This window comes from Argopecten irradians, chromosome 10 (genome assembly GCF_041381155.1).
Source record: "Argopecten irradians isolate NY chromosome 10, Ai_NY, whole genome shotgun sequence".
Taxonomy (NCBI): Eukaryota; Metazoa; Mollusca; class Bivalvia; order Pectinida; family Pectinidae; genus Argopecten; species Argopecten irradians.
This window is the reverse complement of record NC_091143.1, coordinates 27,104,486-27,129,254: the sequence shown is the minus strand read 5'-3', so window position 1 is coordinate 27,129,254 and position 24,769 is coordinate 27,104,486. Positions and strand designations below refer to the sequence as shown.

The window sequence follows — 24,769 nt, the reverse complement described above, 5'->3', positions numbered from 1 at the left end:
TCTACTGTGAATCGGCGAGAGTAGGACTTACATACACAATGTACGTTTGGGTGTTTCGAAATATCAATGAAACGGAATCCTTCAATTGTAGCTTTACAATACTTGTAATAGACACCTCTAATATTTATTGAAGTGTTTAAATCAACAATATAAATATAGCTAACATTTTGAGAGCGGTACAGTAAACGTTTACAGTAGTGGGCCTACCTGTGTTTGTACATGTTCCTCGAAACGACGTCCGATACATTTGAAAATCTCTAAAATCCGGAAATAATGACATGGAACTATGTTAACATCCGTGTATTCAAGAACTTTCAAACGTGAACTGATTAAGTAGAACTCAAGTGATCACAAAATTGAAGAAACTCTCTGTTTGTCACACCTCCTTGACACAGGCGGTTTGAATCGGACGCCGCGTCACAACTACGTTAAATATCCTGCCACGTTATGAATTGTGTAAGCGTGTGAAATCATACGAAGCAAAATATTAAAACCAAACTGCTTTGCACCATGGTGTTTTTAACAACAGATAAATAAAATGATTTATAGTTCCATACCGGGAAAACCTCAGATATATGCTTCATCAGACGGAACTCATTTTATTGGTATGTTCATTGATAAATTGGCGGGAATTTCCGCCACTTCAAGTGGCTGTTCGAAATGCCTGTCGGAACCAAACGATATAATTCAATTTTAGTCTTATAAATGCCATAAACACTATTAAGGGTAAATTTTGAGCTATGAAAATAATAGTTAAGACTGTAAATATAAGGATTAAAGTCTCTTTCTGGTGGTTCTATCGAAGGATAAAGTTGAGTAGGGTATCGATATTTGTTTCATGGACCGCTTCGCGGTCCATTCCAAATATCGATACCCTACTCAACTTTATCCTTCGATAGAACCACCAGAAAGAGACTTTAATCCTTAAATAGATACAGCTAATCGTCAGTATATAGATACAGCTAATCGTCAGTATATAGATACAGCGTAATCGTCAGTATATAGATACAGCGTAATCGTCAGTATATAGATACAGCGTAATCGTCAGTATATAGATACAGCGTAATCGTCAGTATATAGATACAGCTAATCGTCAGTATATAGATACAGCGTAATCGTCAGTATATAGATACAGCTAATCGTCAGTATATAGATACAGTGTAATCGTCAGTATATAGATACAGCTAATCGTCAGTATATAGATATAGCGTAATCCTCAGTATATACAGTGTAATCCTCAGTATATAAAGCGTAATCGTCAGTGTATAGATACATCAGTATAGTTACATCTTAATTATCAGTTATAGATACAGCATAATTGTCTGTGTAGATACAGCGTTATCATCAGTATACAGTGAAACCTGGACAATCCGAGCACATGTATTACAAGCCCAAACTGCAGTCTGACTTCCATTTCATACTTAATGTAGTCAACATCAAATCTGTTTCTTGACGATTCTGTCTGGATTGTAAAGTTTTTATTGTCAGTAAAGAGTAATTTTAGGTATAATTAATTAGGATCAGTAAAGAGTAATCGTTGCTATACAGAGTTTTAAAATCGTCAATATACAGAATTAGTGGCGTTATACTGAGCACATATGTAAATGTAAATTAACCATGGTCAATAGAATGAAACATGCAGGTAGGCTATATATTTTACAATAACAACAACAAATATACAAGTAAATGAACAGGTTAATTGCAGAGTATATATATAAAAGATGAACTAACAAGGACCCTTGCCTTTCGGACCAAACGTTGTGGTGCTGCAGCCAGGACAAGTCATGGAACAAAGACTCATCTGGACTAGGAGGACGATTCCGCAGCGCACGAGGGCTATCTGGAATGGCCTTGACCTTTCGCCCCGACCTTGGGGACGGTGGAATGGTTTGCATATTTACATTGACAGGAACTGGATATTTGATAATAATTGGGCTCTGTGGCCGGCCCCTGTCTGGGGTACTGCTCCGGCCACGCACACTTCGTATAACGTCCTGGCCATGGTGTGCCCTCGGGGTGCGTGGGGTAGTACGACTTCCAGAGTCTGGTGGAAGATCAGACATGTTGACTGGGAACTCCGGAGTCGGAGCTCGCTTTCTCGTATCATTAGATGAAAATGTTGATAACCAAGAGGTCTTCATTTTTTTGTATATAAAATCCACAGAAAATACACACTACTGAAATTGTAATCAAATATGTTCACAGAAAAAGAGAAATAGAGAATAAAATGTATGTATGCATTGAATTTCACAAATACGATCATCCAAATAGAATTTTTACAAAGAAAGTTAAATCCCAATGGTTGTAATTGACGACGTTGTTCCGTGAAATGTAATCCATGAATTAAGACCAATTACATGAGAAAACAAATTTAGATTAATTCCATTCCTCTTGAGTTTAGTATAGCCAATGAATACCAGCTTTCTTTTCTGAAAACATGTACATGTAGCTTAGCAACAAAGAATCACATGCTATCAAACAGCATCTGTAAAATACATCACATCTTAAGATTCCGTAGCAGGAACCATCCTATTAGCAGGTTGATCGAAATGAAGACTCTCAAGCAAAGCTTTATTATCGTATGTATTCATGAATGGAATTCCCCACGCACACATTACATCCGAAATCACACTGCTAAACACTAACTGCTGTTAGCTACAAAAATCTCTGTAATAGAATCTCCGTGAATTTGTGGTACTGAACAACCCAATGAACCGCGGTAACTCCCAGCAATGAATTGTCATATATATATATATATGTTTCCAAGGTAACTACAGAGTCTCATCGAAAATACATCTGCAGATTTTGAGAAGAATTAAGATATTTGTGGCAGGCTTGGGAGACAGGAGGAATGTAACCGAGGGATGATGGTACATCTCTAATTGAGATAATGAGCCACTTGGTACCAGTTACACATGGTCTATATCTAACTAGTGGTGGGATATACTACTACCAGGGAAAACTACTACAGCCTGCCACTGTGTAGAGATCTTAGAAAAACATCCCAGGAATACTTATTATTTCTGACATTTTTCCCTAACGAAAAGCGAAAGTGACCACTGTCTTTACTGAGTAAATATATATACCGGTCAGTTTTGTTTGTGTTCCTGCTTAGTCGGAGTTTTACTTCATCTGCAGTTAATCCAGAAAGGTTGATGAAACACTTACTTTTCCATATGTTGCTAATCCAAACATCTACTTATCACACATGATATGTAGTAATTTACTTTCCTCCTGTCTAAGCTCAAGGTACCTTAAATTCCAAATTGTGTTTTCGTCACAATGTATAATATTCTTTATATACCTGCCATCAACAGATTTCTTCCTTTTTTATCCAGATTTTTTAGTTTTCTCCTGGTAGTCTCCCTACACAAAGCTTCACACACTTATTCCAAACAGATTATATATACACTGGTAACACGTCACAAAACATGTGTTGATGATGCAGACCGTCACACTCGTGTTTGTATATAGCACCCCTGGTCTATATATGTATACCAGTCACAGAAACCACAGTGTCTAATGAAACAGAAAAAGTAACAGTCAACAGCAAGAAATTGATGTTCTCGTACAAAGATACAGAAACCGACCACAAATATGAGATGAAATACACAGAAAATAACTTTTGTGTTACATAGTGATGAATTCACCAATTCCTATATGGCGATACAGAACTGGAGCACTATGCCTAATGAAATTACACAGAAAAACAACTTCTGTAGTCCACAACAAAAAATTTATGAACTCTTATATATGAAGACACAGAACCGAAGCAGTATGTCTAATGGAATACACAGAAAAATAACTTTTGTAGTCCACAACAAAAAGTTTATGAACTCCAGTAGCCATAAGATTAGTGTAAGTTGGCTACCAAACGACAGTTACATCCACCTTTGTGGAGACGAGAGTCTTTATCACTGTCCGAAGCTTTCTTTGTGAAGGTTACTGCTGAGGGGGAGATATTTATTATGACTATTTGTTCCTAGGTACACAGTATGATGTAGATGATATATAGATTCACTTTAAGGTCTAGGCAGTTCTAGATTCTCCCTGGTACAGATGGTGCTCCCATAGCTATACCTGGGGCCAGTCAAATCTGGAAGGATGTCATAACCGACAGGACAAGATAAACAAACGTTTATAACTGTATCTATACAACACGTACAGTTGTATGTATCACATGTAAATGTTTATGAATCTGATAATGACCCACCTCCTTATCACAATTTCCCTGAGCACAGTAGGCTATGTACTGCTTCAGATCTGTTTTATCCTACATATGCGGCATGAGAGCAAGTACCAGCAGATGAAAATCTCATTTATTTATAGAACTTCACGTTTCAGGTTTGTACATATCTTAAAAAAAAAAAAAAAAAATGCCTGAAAATTTTCAATACAGTAGATAAATTATTTACAACCCTGGACCCTTGCACAGACACCTGAAATAGCAATTTCACGGAAGACAAGAAAAGCGCCTCCCAAATGGGCCGTTATCTATGCATATAATTTGTTAGATAATGCACATGCATGAGATGGCTGCATATACATCCGGAAACCATCTGCCCATTTTTTTTTCAAATAGTCACAATTTTTTTTTTTTTTTAATTATCAAAATAATATCTTGAATTCCTAGATACACAATCTTTTTTCATTTCTTTCAAATAGATTTTGAATAATCAACAATTCAAATTCTTTTTTTTTTAAGAATTTTACAATATTATTTTCATTCTAAATTTCTAAATTGGCTTTTGAAATCGGAAATTTTCTATAAAACTAAACCCTCGGTAGCTTCCAAAGTGACGTTTAAACTGAAGCAGCCGTGTGGTGTTTAAGAGACCATGATAATTTAAATCTGCTTTCGGCCTGATAAGCTGTTCAGCCTCAAACTTGATGAGGTGCTGCACTAAACTACAAAACCTAATCCATCCAATCTAAACAAGGGCCGCTAGATTTTACAGCGTAAAACATATGCATTCTACAATAAGCCTGTGAGACGATCTTATGTACCTAGATATACTATCTTACACTTGTTAGCAAGCTTTTTCCTCTGTGATAAGTAAATCCAGTCTCATCATTCATAGTAAAATCCTGTGTGTTGTATTTTATAAAAGCAAATTTTCTCAAGTGAAAATACATTTTTTTACTATTCTTTAGAGAAACAATTTTCAGTACTGATAGTGTAAAATCCTGGTACTGGGATTAAATTTTCCCAACACTGATTGTAATTTTTCAGGAATTAAAAATCAGAAGTAAGCAGGAATTTCTTCTACTCCAAAGAAACTGATCACTTCAACTAGTAGTTCCTGTACCAATGGTATAAATTTTGATAATTATATAGATTTCACTATCTAGGGTTTATGAAGGAGATTGTAATCCCAATGAAGTGTAATGTAACAATATTCCTTAAAATCAACTTTTTTTTACTTTTTTTAATCTTGTTTAAGTATGCATCTTACCGATTTAAGATCAGATATCATGTCTTTGACAAGTTCTGTTCTTCAAATCAGAACATACCGTAGTTCTTTAAATCTGCTGTCTTTCGAAACTGTATGTACATATATATTAGAGAATATCTATCTGCTTGTTTAATTTGTGTATCAAAGTTTTTAAATTCAGAGATTTTACAAGCTGACATTTTTGACTACATAACCTTTCAACTGGGCAGGAAAGTGTTGACTTCTAATTCAACGTGCAATCTTCAATTTCAGAACATCTCTTACCAAAACTACATCACGTACAGTTCACATATACAGCTACAGACATAATAGATAATATGGAATTCAGTTAATCTGTTTCCTCCAGAAGACTAAGAAAACTCCAGGGATATGAGATATTGCTGCTAATTTGATTAATATGTGATGACAGCCAAGAAATAAAGGAGACTAGACATGCTATGACAGTCCTCCACTCACACGTTCCCCGCTGGGTGACGACACGACTTTTACCATCAATACAGGTCCCATATATCACAAGAACGTGCTCTTGCTCAGTCTGGGTGACCTTGGAACTTTTTTGCATTCTGTTGCGAAAATCATTACTGGTCGTTTTCTCTAAGAGCCACAGGATTCAGAGATGAATATTGTTCAGTGTGAAATGAATACTTCTGAATGGGTATAAGGAGTTTAACTAATCAGACAGTTCCGTTAACACCAACTGAATCCTCAGACATATGGTCCATAAAAAATACCCATCCTCCAAAAATATTGTACAACAGTTTACACGTGGGGATCAACTTTCAGACAGACGCAATTGCTTTTACTGCTGGACCGAAAAAATCATAAGTTTTTACTTAGGACATCAAATGATACATAAAAAAGGTGTTACCCCATGTCAAAAGCAGTGGCTGAGTGAGTACTGTGCCTTGTCACATCTGAATTTGTCATTCCGTACTGACTCCTCCATGTTATAACAGTATTGTTATTGATATATGGCAAAAACAGAATTATTTCGAAGTTATGATCAATATTCACTTAAAGGGACAATTCAGTCTAAGAGAACATTAAAATTTGTACATATATCGAAAAAAAACCAGTTCTAATGGAAATTAGATCAGTCAGTTTTACTGTGACATGCCTAAAAAGCCCATGGTGGCGACATGTGTGTGAAATGTTCAAACTCGCTCGCTGTCCAGCATTACACACTGTTGTCAAACTTCTTGTATGCCGAACCCTGTCCCTTGCTCGTAGAGTAATGCAACTATAGTCTAGAACTGCTTAAAATTGCTCTGACAGTAGTGTGTTTACCTTTTTAGGTGAATTGTCTTGTCTAAAACTCATTTTATCACATTCTCAGTGGTTATGTAATTCATTTGTTTAACGTGCGTGACTTTGGCTCAGGTATGGGTACAGCGTCCATATTGTACCTGCTTAATCGCATTGATCAACGATTTGATATTTCAACGATATTAATTAAAATACTTAACAATGTCGTGGAATTTGTCAATGTTTTACGTTATACGTTTCATAAGAAATGTAGAACGATACATTTATGCTATATTTTGCTTCTTGGTTATGTAAAAGAATTAGCCTGAGTGAATTGTCTCTTTAAATACCATATAGCTGGCAATTTGTGCGATTATGTGGGATCTCTGACATTGCTATGATATATAATTTTCTTGTTTTTAGTTTGTTACACAAATGTTGTTGTGAGTCTGTGAGACATTTAAGGAATTACCTGGTACAGTCAACAATATCAAAATTGAAATGAAATCTTATTGTCTTCCTAAAGGAATATCTTAAGAATTCACATGCTTGAAGGAAACGTCCTGAATCAGCAATACAGAGGACTCCCTGATAGCTCTCAGAATCTCTTGCTTATACTGGCCCACATTCGAATGAAACACAGCAGGAAACAGGCAATATTGAAAAGTATCAAAAATAGATCAGAACTCAAAGTTGCCTGGATTAATCATACAGCTGAATCAGAGTTCCTCTGTTTCATAAATATATATATACATAAGTACAGAAAACGTGAATATGTACTCAAAGGTAAGTTACAGAAGAAAGACGTGATTTAAATTAGGATACCCGACAGCGGACTGACATCTATATGCTTTGCTCTACAGGAAATGGGTACTGAGTTGGACCTGATTTCAGATGGAAGAGAATCCTAAAAGCATTTAAATATTGGCTTTTTGTGGGTCCTATCTTATCTACTGATGATATGGGTCAGATAAGATTAGTCCCCCATGTTCTCCTAACATAAATAGTCACTGTATGTACTATACACACATCTCATTGGCCTGAGGTCGACTCACACCTGCTATACAAAATGGGAGAACATTTCAGTAATGCTAATGAAAATAGGTGTGTTCAAATTCTTGAGAAAATTGTGTTCATAAAACTATAATCCACATCCTTGATTTGATGTGCTTGATTAATTTTACAGATTTTTCATTTTAACCCAATTATCATAGCACAGTCTACGTAAAACATGGTTATAAGAAACCTCTGAGGACCAACAACATCACTTCTTTATAAGATCTTTTTACACACATTATAGGAACGTTGAAGGGAATGAAAAAACTAACAATTATATTATAATTACAACGAATTCAGTCTATGAACTGCCATCCTCTTATTATCATATCATTATCATTGTAATGTCACAATTATCGTGCCAGCAATCATGCAAGACGGCTGTTGAAATGGCCATGGCTGCTCTGTCTTTGATAATAATGGATTTTTTGTTATAGACGCAAAATTTCTTGGGATTTCATCATAAGATTGTTATCAAATGTAAATATAAGCATTGCATATCTTTCAGTTGGCATTCATTTTGGCTATAAATGCCAACAGAAAGATGTTAAATGCTTTAATTTCCCTATACATATATTATTTACAAGATATTGTTTTTATTAATTCTGATTAGAGCATACTGTATTAATCAATTTTTGACAATCCCAGCCAATCACAAAAATAAAATGTCGCAAAATAGTTTCAAACACAAATAAAAAATAAAATCATAAATCTACATCGCAAAGTTAAATTGTCATGATGAATTCCTTCAGCAGAAAAACGAGAAATAAATTTGCTGTGAAAATACGTTGGTATACAGTGAGTATTACATAGCATAAGCACTGTTCTGAATATTCTATTATAATAAATGATTATATAATATTGTACAGAGAGTGAATGGCTGTTTCTTTATATTACCAGAGAAGTAACCTAGCCATATAGGCCTTGACCCCAAAACGTTTGAGATTGATCTCCTCCTGGAGTCCCCACCATTCTCCAATTGTGAACATTTTTTCAAGCAAATGTTGTAATCTACTAGATATATCTTTTTGTAAAATTACTAGCATTCACTTGATGGCTATTCCATCTTATTTACAGACTCTGGAGCACCACCAATCGTTTAATCGGTTACAATAATCTTCCTGGAACCAACACATTCTCGCCATTAATTAAATCAATATGTTCCCACTCTCTATTGCAACAACTGAATAAAGCAATTCAAAAGCATTACAAGTTTTTTTATGTACACCACTCGTGTGAACTTGGCAATACTGGCCCACAAAAGAGTTTCAGATGGTAAAAAGTGATATGTACACATTAGCATCACCATTTGATCTAATATTTCACTCATAATCCTGATAATAAAACAATACTTTCATCATCCACAGGAAACGTTAGAACTGGGTCGATATGTGAGTTATAGAGTACAGAAAAAAGAACATGAATGAGGTACATGTAGGTTAGATAGTCAAGTACTGATACCTTTACTGAGATAACCGAGAGGTGATTCCTTCTTGTGCACCTCTCTATTTCATGTTTGATGTTCTGAGTTAAGCAGCGAGAAGGAATTCTTGTGCACCTCTCTATTTGTAATGTTTGATGTTCTGAGTTAAGCAGCGAGAAGGAATTTTGAAAAGGGGAGTATCTGAAGTTATCTAAGGTACTGGAGTCAATCATGATCACTGACATCAGAGTATAGTCATGTTGGGAGCTAGCGTATAACGTGGGTGTATGTATTAATACTATACATTATTGTTCTAACTCCTTGTAATGTTATGATACAAGGAGAAAATGAAGAACTGAGTTTTTTGAAGAGATTTTAAAAGAGACAAAATGTCTGCAAACATAATATTAATGTCCCTATATATTCATACATCAGAGCAGGAAAAGACAGGGCTGATATGAATAATACTATGCTCCTTCCATATACCCCTTCCCCATATTTCATGGTGGGTGCGTAAAATTGAAAATACTAATATATTAGCCATTTTATAGTGACTGAATTAAAGTCCTACTGACTTGTATGATTGTATTGTAGGTAATGTTCACTTCACACCCCATTTTAATCACAGATAATTTGAAACTTCATGGACCCTCAAGAGTTATCTCCCTTCTTTCATCAACCTTTCTTACTAAAGGGGTAGGAAACTTTAAAAACACCCCATTACTGTCACGTCAATCGACAACTCATGCTAGTCAGTACCTTCATCAGCGTAGTAAAAAACGATCTCGCATCTTTAAGGTCGGTAAAACTTTACTTATCAAAAATGCCCATCTCAGTTTTTTGAACAGACATCCAGCTGAACTCCAGTGTTTTAATAGGGATGATCCAAAAATAGAGCAGCGCCTTACTTTATGTCTTGTTAGTTTGATATAGTGGGGAAAGTGCAGGGTATTACAATAATTCTCCAGCAGATATAGGTTTTTAAATCCAAGAAAAGAAATGGTGGGAATATATTTTTACACATATCTGACTGTCCCGCCCCAAACCAATTAGGGCAGTTTCAAATTCTCACTGGCAAACTTTTATTTGTACTTGATTATCAATTTTAAAGTCTTTCTTAGTCTAAGATGGTATAATATTAGCAATATTTACATTTCAAACACATTTTATTTACATCTCATGAACTCTATATATATATATTGTTAACAGGCAGACAGTATGGTACAATTATCAGTTTTCATATTAATTAGCTGAATTTCAAGTTGGAGAGCAATAACAGTCCTAAAGCCAGAAAATTGGCAAAGTTTCATTGTGTGTGTTTATAAACCTAACATGGCCCAGCATACTTGCCGTGTTGGGTATAGGTGTGAGGTAATCGGATACAACATTGTTTTAGGAACAATATTCTAGGTAACTGCCAATTTAGATTCTTTCCTCTACTAAAGATCAATCTGAATTCTGAAGGCTTCTTATATAATTATAGAAAAGTGCACACTACTGACAAAATTCAGTATACCCGGCAAATGCTAATTAACTAAAATGACGGCGGCAGAACTATGGGTTATTAGAATGTAATACAGTGGATGTACCATCAACATAACTAGCTAAATAGGTAATACCTGTAATTAGCTCTGTGTTTTAACAGACTCATCCACATTTAGGTCTTTGTATTTCCCTTTTTATCTTCTTCTATGTTACTTTTTTTCTCAATTTACTTTGGATAGTGATATTAGTTATATAAATTTAATATATATATATATTTATATATAATGCTCCTACTCTTACTTTGAAATCGCAAATAACTGGACAGGACAGTAAACGATGGACATGGAGACAGAAAACACCAGACAGAGACATGAAGCGACAGACATGGATGGAGACAGGAAGCAACGTAACATATCCCTATATAAGTAACAACACTACAGTGGACCCCAATAATTCGCAATCTGCACAGAAATGTCACGGAATCGATCTAAATTTGATTGTTGACCAAGTTACGATGGAATTTGGCAGACAAGAACATTCTTAGTCATCCAGTTTTGGATGGGAACACAAGCTTTCAGATCATCCAGGATCCACTGTCCACCCTACACCACCCATTCTCACTTCAATAGCAGGGGTTATGATTGGTGCATTTCAAAAATGGCTGCTGTGTTGTGGCTATGAACGATCATATTTTAATGAGACCTGAACTGTTGTCAATATTTAATATAGCCAGTGATTCCAGGTAATCGCATTTAAGACTGTGTCTCTGTATAGATATTGATTTCATATATCTAACATATTTTACAAATAACAAACTTCCTGGTTTAGGACACCAACATCTTACAATTTAGATTCAACTTGATAACCTAATACACACTACGAATTTCAGGAGGCTGTCAAGATCTTCTATTTAAAGGGTCGATAAACCCTCCTAAGGACCTCCTCAAGGGTTTCAAGTGCTGACCTCCAAGATTCAAACTCATTTAATATTTGTGGACATATTGTAAACAAATATTCGGCTATATAAACATTCTTATCAAGGCAATAAAACCTATCATAAGGAGATCCTACCAATTCAGCTGTCTAGAGCTAATTCATCCCACTAAAATTCTTTGGTTGAAGTTAAGTTAGGGTTAAGCAAGATTCATCAGTTTCCCTTTTTAATGGTAAAGATTTGATCGTTACAGATACAGCTAACTACATAGATAAAAAGAGGAAGCTACTGCCAATTATATGAATTCAAAATCAGGATTTTTTTAGGTTGGTTTACTTCTGTTGTTTTATTTCCTAAATTAACAGCCGGTACAGATCATTAAAAGACTTTGAATGCTAATGAGGACGCAGAAATCCAGGGTCCCTGGTAAACCATCAACCTATAAGGTCAGTACCTAGCTGGTAATTATATATGTATATATAACTGCTTCATGTGGGTTTCAAACTTTCAACACAGAGGTGAAGGTCTATATATATGTGGATATGTGTCGAAATATCTATAATGTGTCGAAATATCTAAACTACATATATATAATTCTGCCATCATGAAAGCCAGAAATAACAATTTATGAAAAACTTTAATAACTCCAAGTCAAAATATATGAATGATGTATACTTTCCAAATATAAACTAAATAAAAAGATGAAAACAAAACAAAACACTATTACACTAAATCATCCAGCTATAAAAAAAAAATCTTAAGATAAAACGGATATATCCCCTCCTAAAAATAGAGTGTTTGTGTTTTACTGAAAATTACAAAAGACTGTTTATATTTACGATAGGATATTTATAGCACCAATCTGTACATAACAGTTACAAACAACGGTTTTAGCAACAGATATGCTTAAACCCAGGAAACATGATTTCAAACATTTCCCTTATCTCACGCCAGCATCTGCGGAAACCATCCCAAACTTATACTGCAGGGCAAGCCTAGATATGCACAGTGCCAGACCTGATCTGGCCTACCGTTACTTCTCCTTACCAATATAGACTGGTGGTATTCCATTTGACAGCAGTAATTACTTCTATTATATAAACATATATATTCAGTTCAGAAATACATACATTGGCCTCAGGAACAAACATTTTTCATGACATTTTTATCATTTTTCTTACAGTTAAGACAAAGCACTTTACCATTATCTTGATTTGCAAGAAAAATAAGTCATTATAATTTGTATTTATGAGGTTTAAGATAAGAAATGAATGAAATACTAATTGGTCAAGAAATGATTAAATTTTACCATAATGACTGTAGCAGCTAGATTCAGGGGAGATAACTTCAGTTTGTTAGGTTTGATATCCTTTGACCAGCCAGGGTCATTTAAGGACAAGAAAAGCTGGATTTCCTTGAGAAAAACACTTACGATCTGTCAGTATCTAGCAACTATGCATGTTCTTCATAGGGTTAGAACTCATAACCCAGAGGTGTAGGGCTTGTGGAAATAATCTGTCAGGATATCTTAACCATCGGCCAACACTAACTTCACTGAGAAAAATAAGGGTTTGGGTTTTATAAATTTAACGTCCTATTAACAGCCAGGATCATGTAAGGATGTGCCAGGTTTGTTGGTGGAGGAAGCAGAAGTTCCTGGAGAAAAACCACCGACCAGCGGTCAGTACCTTAGAGGGCTTGTGGTCGGGACATCTTAACCACTCTGCCAATGCGGCCCCAAGCAAAAGTATGCATAGTACATGTATACAGTTAGTATACAGTTGTTTCATGATTTACCATCCAGTCAACAGTCAAAATTCTTTCCTAAAGGTGTACTGGTACTGTTTCAAGAGCAATAAGAATTTGCCTAAGAAGTATAAGATGCTCCTTATCCCACATATTGTTTCACTTCTGACACAATATTATATCAAATCAAATCAAGTGATCACAAGCATAATAAAAAGTCAAATCACATTTTCTGGTTCGAATTGAGTCATGACAATATTATCAGCTTACAAGACATAAGTGATTGTGAATGACAGCAATATGCATCAAAACAGTCTTGGCACATCTAATCATTTTTAATATCTCCAAGGACAATATAGTTTTGTATTTAATTCATTGAGTTTCCTTGCTAATGAACGGAAATGCATGCTGGTATTTTTAATAACAATTGTAAGAGTGCAAATTATATTATAATGGCTTAATTTTCCGACCAATTCTTGAATGTGTATGAGTTATGCCTATTAAAACTCATTCCTGTGAAGGAGAATTAGTTACTTTGCTGGTCATTAATAAAATTTCTCCATCATAAATATTTAACATCATTTTTTTAACATGATAAATAGGAGCAAAAATAAGACTGTGAAAATGATAATCTAGCTATTTGAGAACAGCAAAGCTTGCCCCTGACGTCATTTATTAGCTATGAAAGTTGTTTGAGAAAATGTTTATTCTCACAAAATCCTCATTTTTGCTTATATTCAAATTTAAAACATACTTATAACCTTATCATGATGATATGCCATTTGTTATAAGGCTAAGAGTATTTCAACAACAGAATCATTTAAACAGTAACACCAGTACATGTATATGTCAACTTCATGAACTTCCAACGACTGATAATTATATATATAATTAGTGCTTTCTATGACCAAGAGATTTGAGTATCGCAAATTTTGAGTACTGTTTTATAACAATGATTAGAGAGTTATTTCCCTTATCACAAGATAGTTTCAAAGTGACAGAAATTCAAGTCAAATAACAATGATTTGATATGTAAGTAATGAGGACTTTTCCTGTTTTCTTTCTTCATTGTTCATATTATACCACTGAAATGACAGAATCAAGATTTGATATGTAAGTAATGAGGACTTTTCCTGTTTTCTTTCTTCATTGTTCATATTATAACACTGAAATGACAGAATCAAAGGTCCTTGAATTTCATATTCAACCTGAATTTTCTTTAACATGTTTATTGCTAAAAGATAAGCATAATAATTGCAAGAAGAGCAAAGGCCACAGGACACCACCCTGAAGAAATCAACATTTGGACAAAAAGCACAATTCCAGTTATGTTGTCACAATAGTATATCAACTTGGTGTTTTAAGAAATGTAAACATTAGAGTCATTATGCTTTATATCATGACCATGTACATGTATATTATATATAGTATTAGCCAATGAGTAGCATATCTAATACACATGCAATGATAACATTATATATATTCATCTATACCTTAAAATTGATCTAAGAAGACATTTAGCAACTTTATAATAAAATTTTATTCAATACCATTGTAAAGGGCTTATTATTTAAAAGTGAATGTTTAATGTAAATTTCAGCCTAAAAATTTAGATGAATGGAGAAGGGCTGATACTTGTTATTTCATGAACATCGCTGGGCAATATTATCGTGTGAAATACTTTTAAAACAATGCCAAATCACATCCATGCATAATTTAAAATGAAGAAGCATGCATAAGTACCGTAATATTATACTAATGTATGCATATGACACACAAAATTCATAAGACAAAACTCATTTACCTACCTTAGGATAATCCTAAACATTATCCTGTGGCCTCCGTTTAAATCCAAATCGACCTCATCTCACCAAAAGCATACGACACCTCTAGTCGTGAAATTAATTTAAACTCAGGTAAATAACTAAGCAATAACTGTGATAGCCCCACTGATAATAAGACATGGTTTGTGGGTTCGGTGTGTCCTCTCAATCAGGTGCCAATATGTAAACACATAGACTTCCTGTATAAACATATATACACCTCCAACCTTACTATCGAGACCTATAACTGCATTCCACTACTAAAGCCGTTTTTCTGTTTCTTCAATTATGTGGAAATGACAACAGCCAAGCAATATGTCCAGTATAAAATATCGAGACGAGAAGTTATAGAAAATATCTACATGACCGATTTATGTACTGTATCCGACTATCCGTATCAACCTGAAGGCCACAGTTTGTTCAGTCATGCATGTAAATATTTTCTTGCTTCTTCCCTGATGAGCTCAGAGGATGAGCCATCCTGATCTTTTATACATTTGTATAACATTATCAATTATGTATGGTTTTCATTGTTCATGTTTGGATGATCAGAAACAGCAACATGAATTGATAAAACACAAAGGCAAACCAAACACTGACTGATAAGTATACCTGTTTATCTAAATCTGCTTCAACTACGTCCATAGGCTAATAGACTTGATGAAGTGCAGCAATGTTACACAAAAGATTGTTGTAAGAAAGTTCTGTATACTTTCCAATTAACCCCAGCCACACAGCATGCCCGCCTTTATTAGATTATGAAATTTTTTATGAGAATAGTAAAACAGGTACATTCACTTTAAACTTCTCCATGTGTGACCAGGCGAGATAATTCAGTTTTTATTACCATGACGCAAATCGTTAAACATTAACTTTGAAAACTTATAAACAATCCATAAATCAGAAATACAACAACTAGGTAATAGATAAATGCACTCTAGCCTCAAATACAAATACAACCTTGCTAGACAAAAAGATATATGCATCCTGTGATTTTTCCCAACAAGAGGTATTTGATATTGGTTATTTTTGTGTTTTGACCTAAGCAAGGTCATTTGAAGGGCATGCCAGGCTTTGAAAACTAGATTATATAGAGTACCTGGAGAAACAAAAACTTCAACCTTATGTCAGCATATGGCAACTACATCAAGTAGGTTTGAATTTGCAACCCACAGCCAGTGGGTTATAGCTAATGCTAGGCAAATTAATTATATTAGAATGTTACTCTTATTGACATGGAATTGATAAACTCATCCAATTTTTTTCAGCTTTTTTTTAAACATTTGACCTCTTCTTATTATTTACGTTGGAGGGTTGACATTATGAAATTCAAGGGTAAATGACTCGATAACTGTAGTCTTTAGTAGACTACCATCAATGCAATTCTTTATATGTATAACAAGAAACGCATTGCTCAAAACTTATTTACTAATACAATTGAATAATATCGCAGTATAATGAATCTGTCAAAACACTCTTTTGATAGCAAATTCCATGTACACTTAATTTGATGACATTTAGAAATATTTTACTGCATATATATATAGATAAATTCATTAGCAGCCTTGTGTGTAATGTACTTATTAGACATATGACTAAAAATAAAGAAGAAAATAATAAAAACCCTTTTATTCGATACTAAAGTGTTTGACCATGTAGTCATGATTCAATTTCTCTAATGTTGATTACTTGGTCTATGTATACAGTATAAATATGTACAAATGATATTTCCAACTTTTTGTGTTATAGATAAATATAGAAGTACACATGCAAATGAAGTCTAATATAATAAAAACTACATGTCTACTTAAAGGCCCACTACCTTTCCGAAACGGTTTTAAATTTTTAAAATGGGAATGTAAAACAAGATCGATAATTTTGTAGAGTCGCAACAATTATTAACTTACCGTTAATACTACATTTATCATCACCTTCTGAACGATTTGATTAAAATAAATAAAATGTTTATTTTCATAACGCGGGTCGTATTATGTTTCCCGCCGTCGTCCTAAATACCGGGCGGTAGTTGACTATCACTGCGCCAGACGGCAAAACAGCGAATTTACTCTCCACTGTTTTCATATACTACGCAGGAAATCTTGCATATGCTTGGTGTTGTAACCTTATTTTAGGTCATCGGTACGCATTTTCTGTGTTATTAATGTTTTTTTAAGAAACCTTTATATTTTGCTCCGGAAAGGTAATGGGCCTTTAAAGCTAAGCTTGTTATGTTGTGTAAATGCATGCAATCTAACGTTAACTGACACTTCTATCATACATAATATTAAACCTTTCACCAATATTAATATTTACATGTTATAGGTCATTCAACTAATTCAAAGCCTAACTTAGGTATTCTGGTATGAGGTATGCACATAGTGAGTCATAGATTTTAAAATTCATTGGTGTATTCTAATTTCTATATATATTTTGTGAATTTTTGAGTGCTAATCTAGCCTATTAACTTAAATTTCTATAGAATAAATAAACAATGAATGTTTCCTAGCTTTATTCACCCTTTTCTGAATATGATAACAATGGAGGCTATAATTGATTCAATGATATATTTTAGAACTGGAATGAAGCAGCCTACATTTTATAGTGTTTAGTATTATATACAATATATCGGATTAGTCATTGTGCTAGATGTTAGTTAGATAGATATGAATCATACCGCTTTAGTGGTGAAATGTCACTATCACTGGTCCTGTAAATACAAACAGTTAATGATTGAATGTGCAAGACACTACAGAGTTATCTCCCATTGATCATGACTTCAAAGCTGCAGTTATGTGCAATATTACAGAAATACTAAATGAAAAGGAATTTAATGCACAAATGACATATCTATCTTCATTCTTCTACTAAGAAAAGTGTTTTTACAATAAACCATATGAGTATATTTTAAATTTTAAATTGATTTTCTTATGAAATAAACATGAATTTTAACAAATGTACAGGACATACATAAATGACACTTAATTATATTCATGCTCTAGATCTATAGGTTGAGCAATATATTGTAAAGAACTACTATCATACATAATATTAAACCTTTCACCAATATTAATATTTACATGTTATAGGTCATTCAACTAATTCAAAGCTTCGGTATTCTGGTATGAGGTATGCACATAGTGAGTCATAGAATTTTAAAATTCATTGGTGTATTCTAATTTCTATACATATTTTGTGAATTTTAAGTGCTAATCTAGCCTATTAACTTAAATTTCTATAGAATAAATAAACAATGAATGTTTCCTAGCTTTATTCACCCTTTTCTGAATATAACAATGGAGGCTATAATTGATTCAATGATATATTTTAGAACTAGACTGAAGCAGCCTACATTTTAGTGTTTAGTGTTATATACAATATATCGGATTAGTCATTGTGCTAGATGTTAGTTAGATAGATATGAATCATACCGCTTTAGTGGTGAAATGTCACTATCACTGGTCCTGTAAATACAAACAGTTAATGATTGAATGTGCAAGATACTACAGAGTTATCTCCCATTGATCATGACTTCAAAGCTGCAGTTACGCGCAATATCACAGACATACTAAATGAAAAGGAATTTAATGCACAAATGACATATCTATCTTCATTCTTCTACTAAGAAAAGTGTTTTCACAATAAACCATATGAGTATATTTTAAATTTTCAATTTATTTTCTTATGAAATAAACATGAATTTTAACAAATGTACAGGACATACATAAATGACACTTAATTATATTCATGCTCTAGATCTTTAGGTTGAGCAATATATTGTAAAGAATTTTGCATATATTTACATGTAATTTAGATCTTTTTATCAATATTTGATCTACTATATTAAGACTGCATGAAGCCATAGAACTTCAAATGTAAATAATTTACAATTACTTGTGTACCAATAAGATTATATTATTTTGATGCCAATTGACAAGTTTTAATACATGTATATCACTTGTATTTATAATTTGATTTAAATCAATTGAGAACACTGTCAAATGTAACTTCAAAAATTTTACTGGTTCCCTACATATATAGTTATAGATCTTAAAATATTTCTCAAAGAACAAGTTATCATGATCATTTTTTTTTTTAATTTCCACAAAACAATTTATAATAATATCATTTCTTTTATCTAATTTTGATTGAAAGAGTGCTTCATTTACTCCTCAATAGGAATAAAACTCCCTTCAGAACTTGAAGTCATTATCTGTATGTCATAATAAATTTCCCCAACTTTTACACAACTTAATAGAATTAAGACATGACGTGCCATGATCATGATCATTGAGAAATCACAATGAAATTAAATCTACATCTAGTAGCATAGAAGATCTAGACTAGACAAAGAACTTCAGAAAACGCCATGCAAATGAGGGTTAAATTTGAATAACAAAAAAAAAATGTCTGAATTAAAAAGATGCAGATAATATAAATGTTGTATATAAGATTTATGTTGGTTAATTAGTAATCATATCGTTACATCTGAATTTACAGCATCAATATTCTGACAATCAATGCAAAACAAAATATTTAGAAAATTATATAATTGTTATTTCAGTATATTCCAAACATCACTTTACAATATGATCTATTGTACTTTTTAAATGGAATAATGGATGTGAAAATAATATTCAAAATTATAGGTATCCAAGGAACTAAAACTTATTAATTATACAAAATGGCAACATCAAGAAATCTAACTGCAAGATGTATTCAGATACTGACAGACAGGAAATCAAGAAGTATTTCATATCTGAATTCATATTACAAGATATATGTATTTGATATCAAAACATCTTGATAATTAATAAATCAAAAAGTTCTTTCGTATAAGAAATCAGAATGATTTGTAAATTTGTCAAAAAATACAACACAGTTAATAAATGAAAATGGTGCAAATCGCTCGAGGCTATCCTGCATAACAGTTAAGCAGCCTGAAGGAATTTGAGGAATTTTTCAAAGAATTTTTACATGATTTGATCTGTTGACAAAAATTCACAATATCATGGAAAAATCATATCACAAGACCCACCATGACATCAATGATAACCAAAAATAAATACTTTATATTCAAAACTCACCCCAAACTCATCTTGGCTGGTTATGGAATCTGCATTCCGCCAATAGACGATCTTATCTGATGTAAGCGAACTTCTCAAACACTTTCAAGTTTCTGCAGAGAAAATATACCGGAAGTAACAAGTACATTGGGAAATATTTTGATCTCGCGAAATCTCATCCATTACGAGACTGCTTTGTTTTCCTGTCAGAGTTTCAGAAATCGTGAAAAAATACACCAAATTAGCAAGATAAGACAAAACGGGGGAACAAGACAAATAATAGCCCATGGCGTCGGCTCCTACGGTTTCCCCAGGACCCTCAGGAGCAGGTAAATATTAGTTTAACCTTCAGGACCAAATTGTGTCCGAAATGGCAATATGTCGGTTCTTGGACATTTTCAGAATAAGGGGGTTTTCCAGTTTTAGGTACATAGGCTAGATGTGTGTATTATATTAATAAAGTTCAATTTCTTTTTATTATATTGGCATATACATTATCTGAAAATAGCGTTGAAGGAGGTTATCAAACGTAATACTGGAGAAATACGTATCAAACTGTGTATTGACGAGAAATCAAACCATGCCCCGTAGGCCTACCAGAAACACAGTAATTTTTGTAAAGCCACCATTCTATTACAATGAATGGTTACAGAAAAATGAACACGTAGTTCTTAATACATGTTCATATGTGTTGCGAGATTGAACTCGACCGTTCAACTTCAGCGATGACCAGGTAGCTTCTGATCAATCAAGTACTCATGATCAGTAAGGGCATGCATGCATTCAGCTAGTGTTTGCAGAGAACGATGGTCTGGTCACTACATTTTCTCCTCCTGATACAGAATTGGTACCCATGATTGTGGTATGATCAGATCAGGGAAAACCAAAAACTTGCATTTGTAGTGTTTGCTGTTATTATATGATTACCACCCAAGACGTTTAAGATTATTAGAAAATGTAACAGTTAAAGGGGGGGGGGGGGCGCTAATAATATATAGTGAACCCAAATGTCAGTTGTGAATGAAAAAGGTCAGCCATATTTCAAATCTTAAAACTGTGACCCGCAGACTTTTTGGTCTGCCGCTCTACCAATTGAGCTAAAGGGAAATCCCCCCTAGCGCGAACCAAGAAGTGACAAAAAAAACTGACCATATCACTTATTACAATAAAACTTGCTACACTACTCACTCATTGGTGTTAGCCCACAGACCAACCCAGGTTCTGTCAGGGCATCCAGTAGACCCCTGAAAATATGTTTTTGACTCTCAAAAATCAGATTTGACACTTTGGTTTGAAGCATATATCTATTTATCATATATTTTGCCTCTTCATGTTTCTCAGAAATGATTATTTGATTCCTGAATCTGCTAAAAGTCAAGGGTCAACTGAATGTGCTTTCTCTCCAAGGAAGCCTTTCAATCTTGTATAGCTTTCAATTGGAGTATGCAGTCAATGGCACCAAATTAAATGTTATGAGTGTGCTGCCAGCCGAACTCGAACCCACAACCCCAGACTTTTTTCATCAGTTTCTTTTCAGTCCAACATCGATGGAAATCCATGCATACAGCTTGTAGTGATAAATTGTAGTATTTACATTAATGGTAAAAAGTTAAAAACTAGTGATAATTCCTTAATAGTATAATGTCCTAAGTATGTATATGCTATACAATTATTGTCCTATAGGTTAATGGTTGAAACTTTGTGGCATGGTTTTCCCATGCAGTGCTTGTTTAATCAGTTTTTAAGAATGTTCAAATTGTCAGCATTGACCACATACATCATTTCTTCTCTGCAGCATGCAGCTGGCAAAGGCTAAAAATCCACAGTTGGTAGATTTCTTTGTTACTTGGTCACATGGTCAAATGTGCCAACAAGGGCTCAGATGAGTTTGCTCGGCACTTTTATCAGACCCTATTTGGCAGAGTAATGGCCCTTGGTTATTGAAAAACATCATTTTCGGCTGTTTCCGTTTAAAAACTTTTGCGAATACATGTATTACCAGATTGTCTCGAAAGTTGGTAATTATAACATGGTTAAATGTCTCAGGGCCTTGGACAATTTTGATCAGGGCTTTGATTGGACCTTATATATTTGGCAGATAATGGCCCTTTGATAAACGAAAAACGCCTTTTTCATCTGTTTCCATTCAATACCTCTCGCAAATATTACAGATTTTCTTAAAACTTGGTAACATGGTTAAATGTCTCGGGCCTTGGCGAAGTTTGATAGACAGTTTCATCGGACCCTATTTTGCTGAGTTATGGGCCTTTGATAAACGAAATGGGGGATACAAATTCCACGAATTTGCTTGTTCAGAAATGGGGAGGAGCACTAATTATAGTGCTGGAACGTTTAGTAAAAATGCCAACTGGTTAATGGGATCTGATTAACAGATCTAGAACCATAACCGGATAACTGACTTAAGCTCTAGCTGTTTTAGTAATGTTACAGCCATGCATACTTCAATGCCACAAATTCATCATACTTTGTCTAGATCTGGATTCCACAACAATAGCTCACATCTTTCATGAAACAATTATTTGCTAACAACAATAATTACTTTGAATAAAATTTATTTTGTTTGTTTTTAATAAAACCATGACAGTAAATTGGAAAATTGGTGTAAACACTTACAATGTAAGACTCAGAGACTCTGAGAGGAGTACACTAGAACGTTTATAGATCAAAGCCTAGTGAAATCTAAGCATTCTAGTGATTACCCAGTTTCCGATGACAACACTGTTGTCATAACACTTTGAATTTCATTACAAAATTGCACTTTTGAAAGCATGTATACCATATACTATAAGTGAAAACGGTCATTAGTACAAAAATTTCATTACGGTACTTTGAGAAGTACTTTTTAATTGCTGTATCAAATGTGTATGATGGTTATCAAGGAAAAACAATTTTGATCACGATCTCAATCCTGGATAGTGGTGCTGTTGTTGCTTTAAAATGACAATGGACCTTGTAATACTATATCAGATTGCTATAGTTCATGACTATCCATATAATCATTGCTTTGTATCAGTACTGTGTTACTGACTTGGTTACATTGTACTGCTGTAAATCAGAGAAAATTGACCAGGTGTGATAACTAGGAGGGGCTTGAAATAAATCAACCCATTTACTGGTAATTTCTGGAAAGGATTGATGTAACATTGTTAGAATTGCATAGTTTTTATCTTCGACAAAAGTTGAGGAAGGTGAGAATGTAAGGTGTTGCTTTTACGTCACCATTGGCAACATCAATATTTGCAATATAATCCATGTTTGACAAAGTTTATCACATTCAATTGAACTACCGGGTTAAATTTGGTTAAGCTGCTTTTAGATCTTGGATCAGTCTGCAGTCAGAGTACATATTTAAATTTATAGACAAAGGTGGAGAAAATTTTAAGGATTTGTGGTTTAAAAATTAAACCCGGATTTGTGAGTCAGAGAATTTGCATAAAATAGAGGGGATCTCTATTAGTTAGTCATTAATGTGGCTTATCGTTCTTGTTCCATTTGCGATAATTAAGTACACAATAAAATGATATTTTTCTAATACACAGGTTTAGATACACTTGTGGCTTTGAAATGGCCAAATGACGACAACTAATTTGACCTAGATTGACCTAGATGTCAGAATTTGTTATAGATATGTACATTACACATCAAACGAGACCAGCAAATCTGTCAATCAAATTATTCATAAATTCCCTTTTCATCAGTTTACTTCTAAGATGTTGTGTTATAGCTATGGTAGAGCTGTGATTAAGCTGTGGGGACATGACCTTTATTGATTATGGAGAATGAGCGTTAGTTCTGTCCAGAATAAATCATTTTCATTTGTTAGAACATCTGGTGATATGAATGTCAATTTGTGTTTCATTGTTGCCAGCTGTAATCTTTACAGGCTAATGATGAGTCAAAGGGATATTGGATTGAAGGAATCAGTACCTTAATAGTCCAGCACTTTTATAAAAATCAAAAATTTTGAATTTGTATTCTTCTGTCAGTTGCATTTGTAACTGCTTTTATAACACATTAACATCCACATCTGATTCCAGACTGATAATTATATTCTAATATGATGTGTAGTTATCACTTTTGAAGTTCTTAATCCCTTCATTTGTAAAGACTATGTTGACTTTTTTTTAGCACATTAACAGCGATTTTACAGGAGATTTTATAGTTTAATGAACATCATATATAAAAGTAACAATATCACAAAGGCCTACTTTTGCATGATCACAACTCTACAATATTAAACCTAGTTATTAATGTATTATATATATGATGACGCATCTGTTTGTTATAATTAATTGCAACTCATAAATTCTGCACTCTCTAACACAAATGGGATGCAATTAATTTTGTAATGAAATCAGACATTTGTGATGTAGAAATACTAATTAATGAAATAAATTCAAATGATTACTACATCTATGTTTATATGTGTGTATATATATATAGCTTTATAACTGGTAATTATTTACAATGGGAGATAACTCTACATTGAATGAATGTTTAAATTTAGATATACACAG

General features: G+C 33.7%; 1 protein-coding gene across 6 annotated transcripts in view; it reads right to left on the bottom strand.

Annotated features, from left to right (window-relative positions):
- Positions 1-20,379, bottom strand: part of LOC138333522 (homer protein homolog 2-like) — a 56,014-nt gene extending 35,635 nt beyond the window's left edge. The window contains exons 1-2 of one of the 6 annotated variants that reach the window (XM_069281955.1): positions 20,253-20,379; positions 18,597-18,629 (exon numbers count right to left, since the gene is read on the bottom strand). In XM_069281955.1, the coding sequence (XP_069138056.1) occupies positions 18,597-18,629; positions 20,253-20,263 (44 nt within the window). In that variant the 5' untranslated portion in view covers positions 20,264-20,379. Of the gene's footprint in view, positions 1-1,731; positions 3,429-15,153; positions 15,522-17,842; positions 17,876-18,596; positions 18,630-20,252 lie in introns of those variants that run through there. The other 5 variants (XM_069281956.1, XM_069281959.1, XM_069281958.1 and 2 more) reach the window with 5 other exon arrangements.
- Between the last annotated feature and the right edge of the window lie 4,390 nt (positions 20,380-24,769).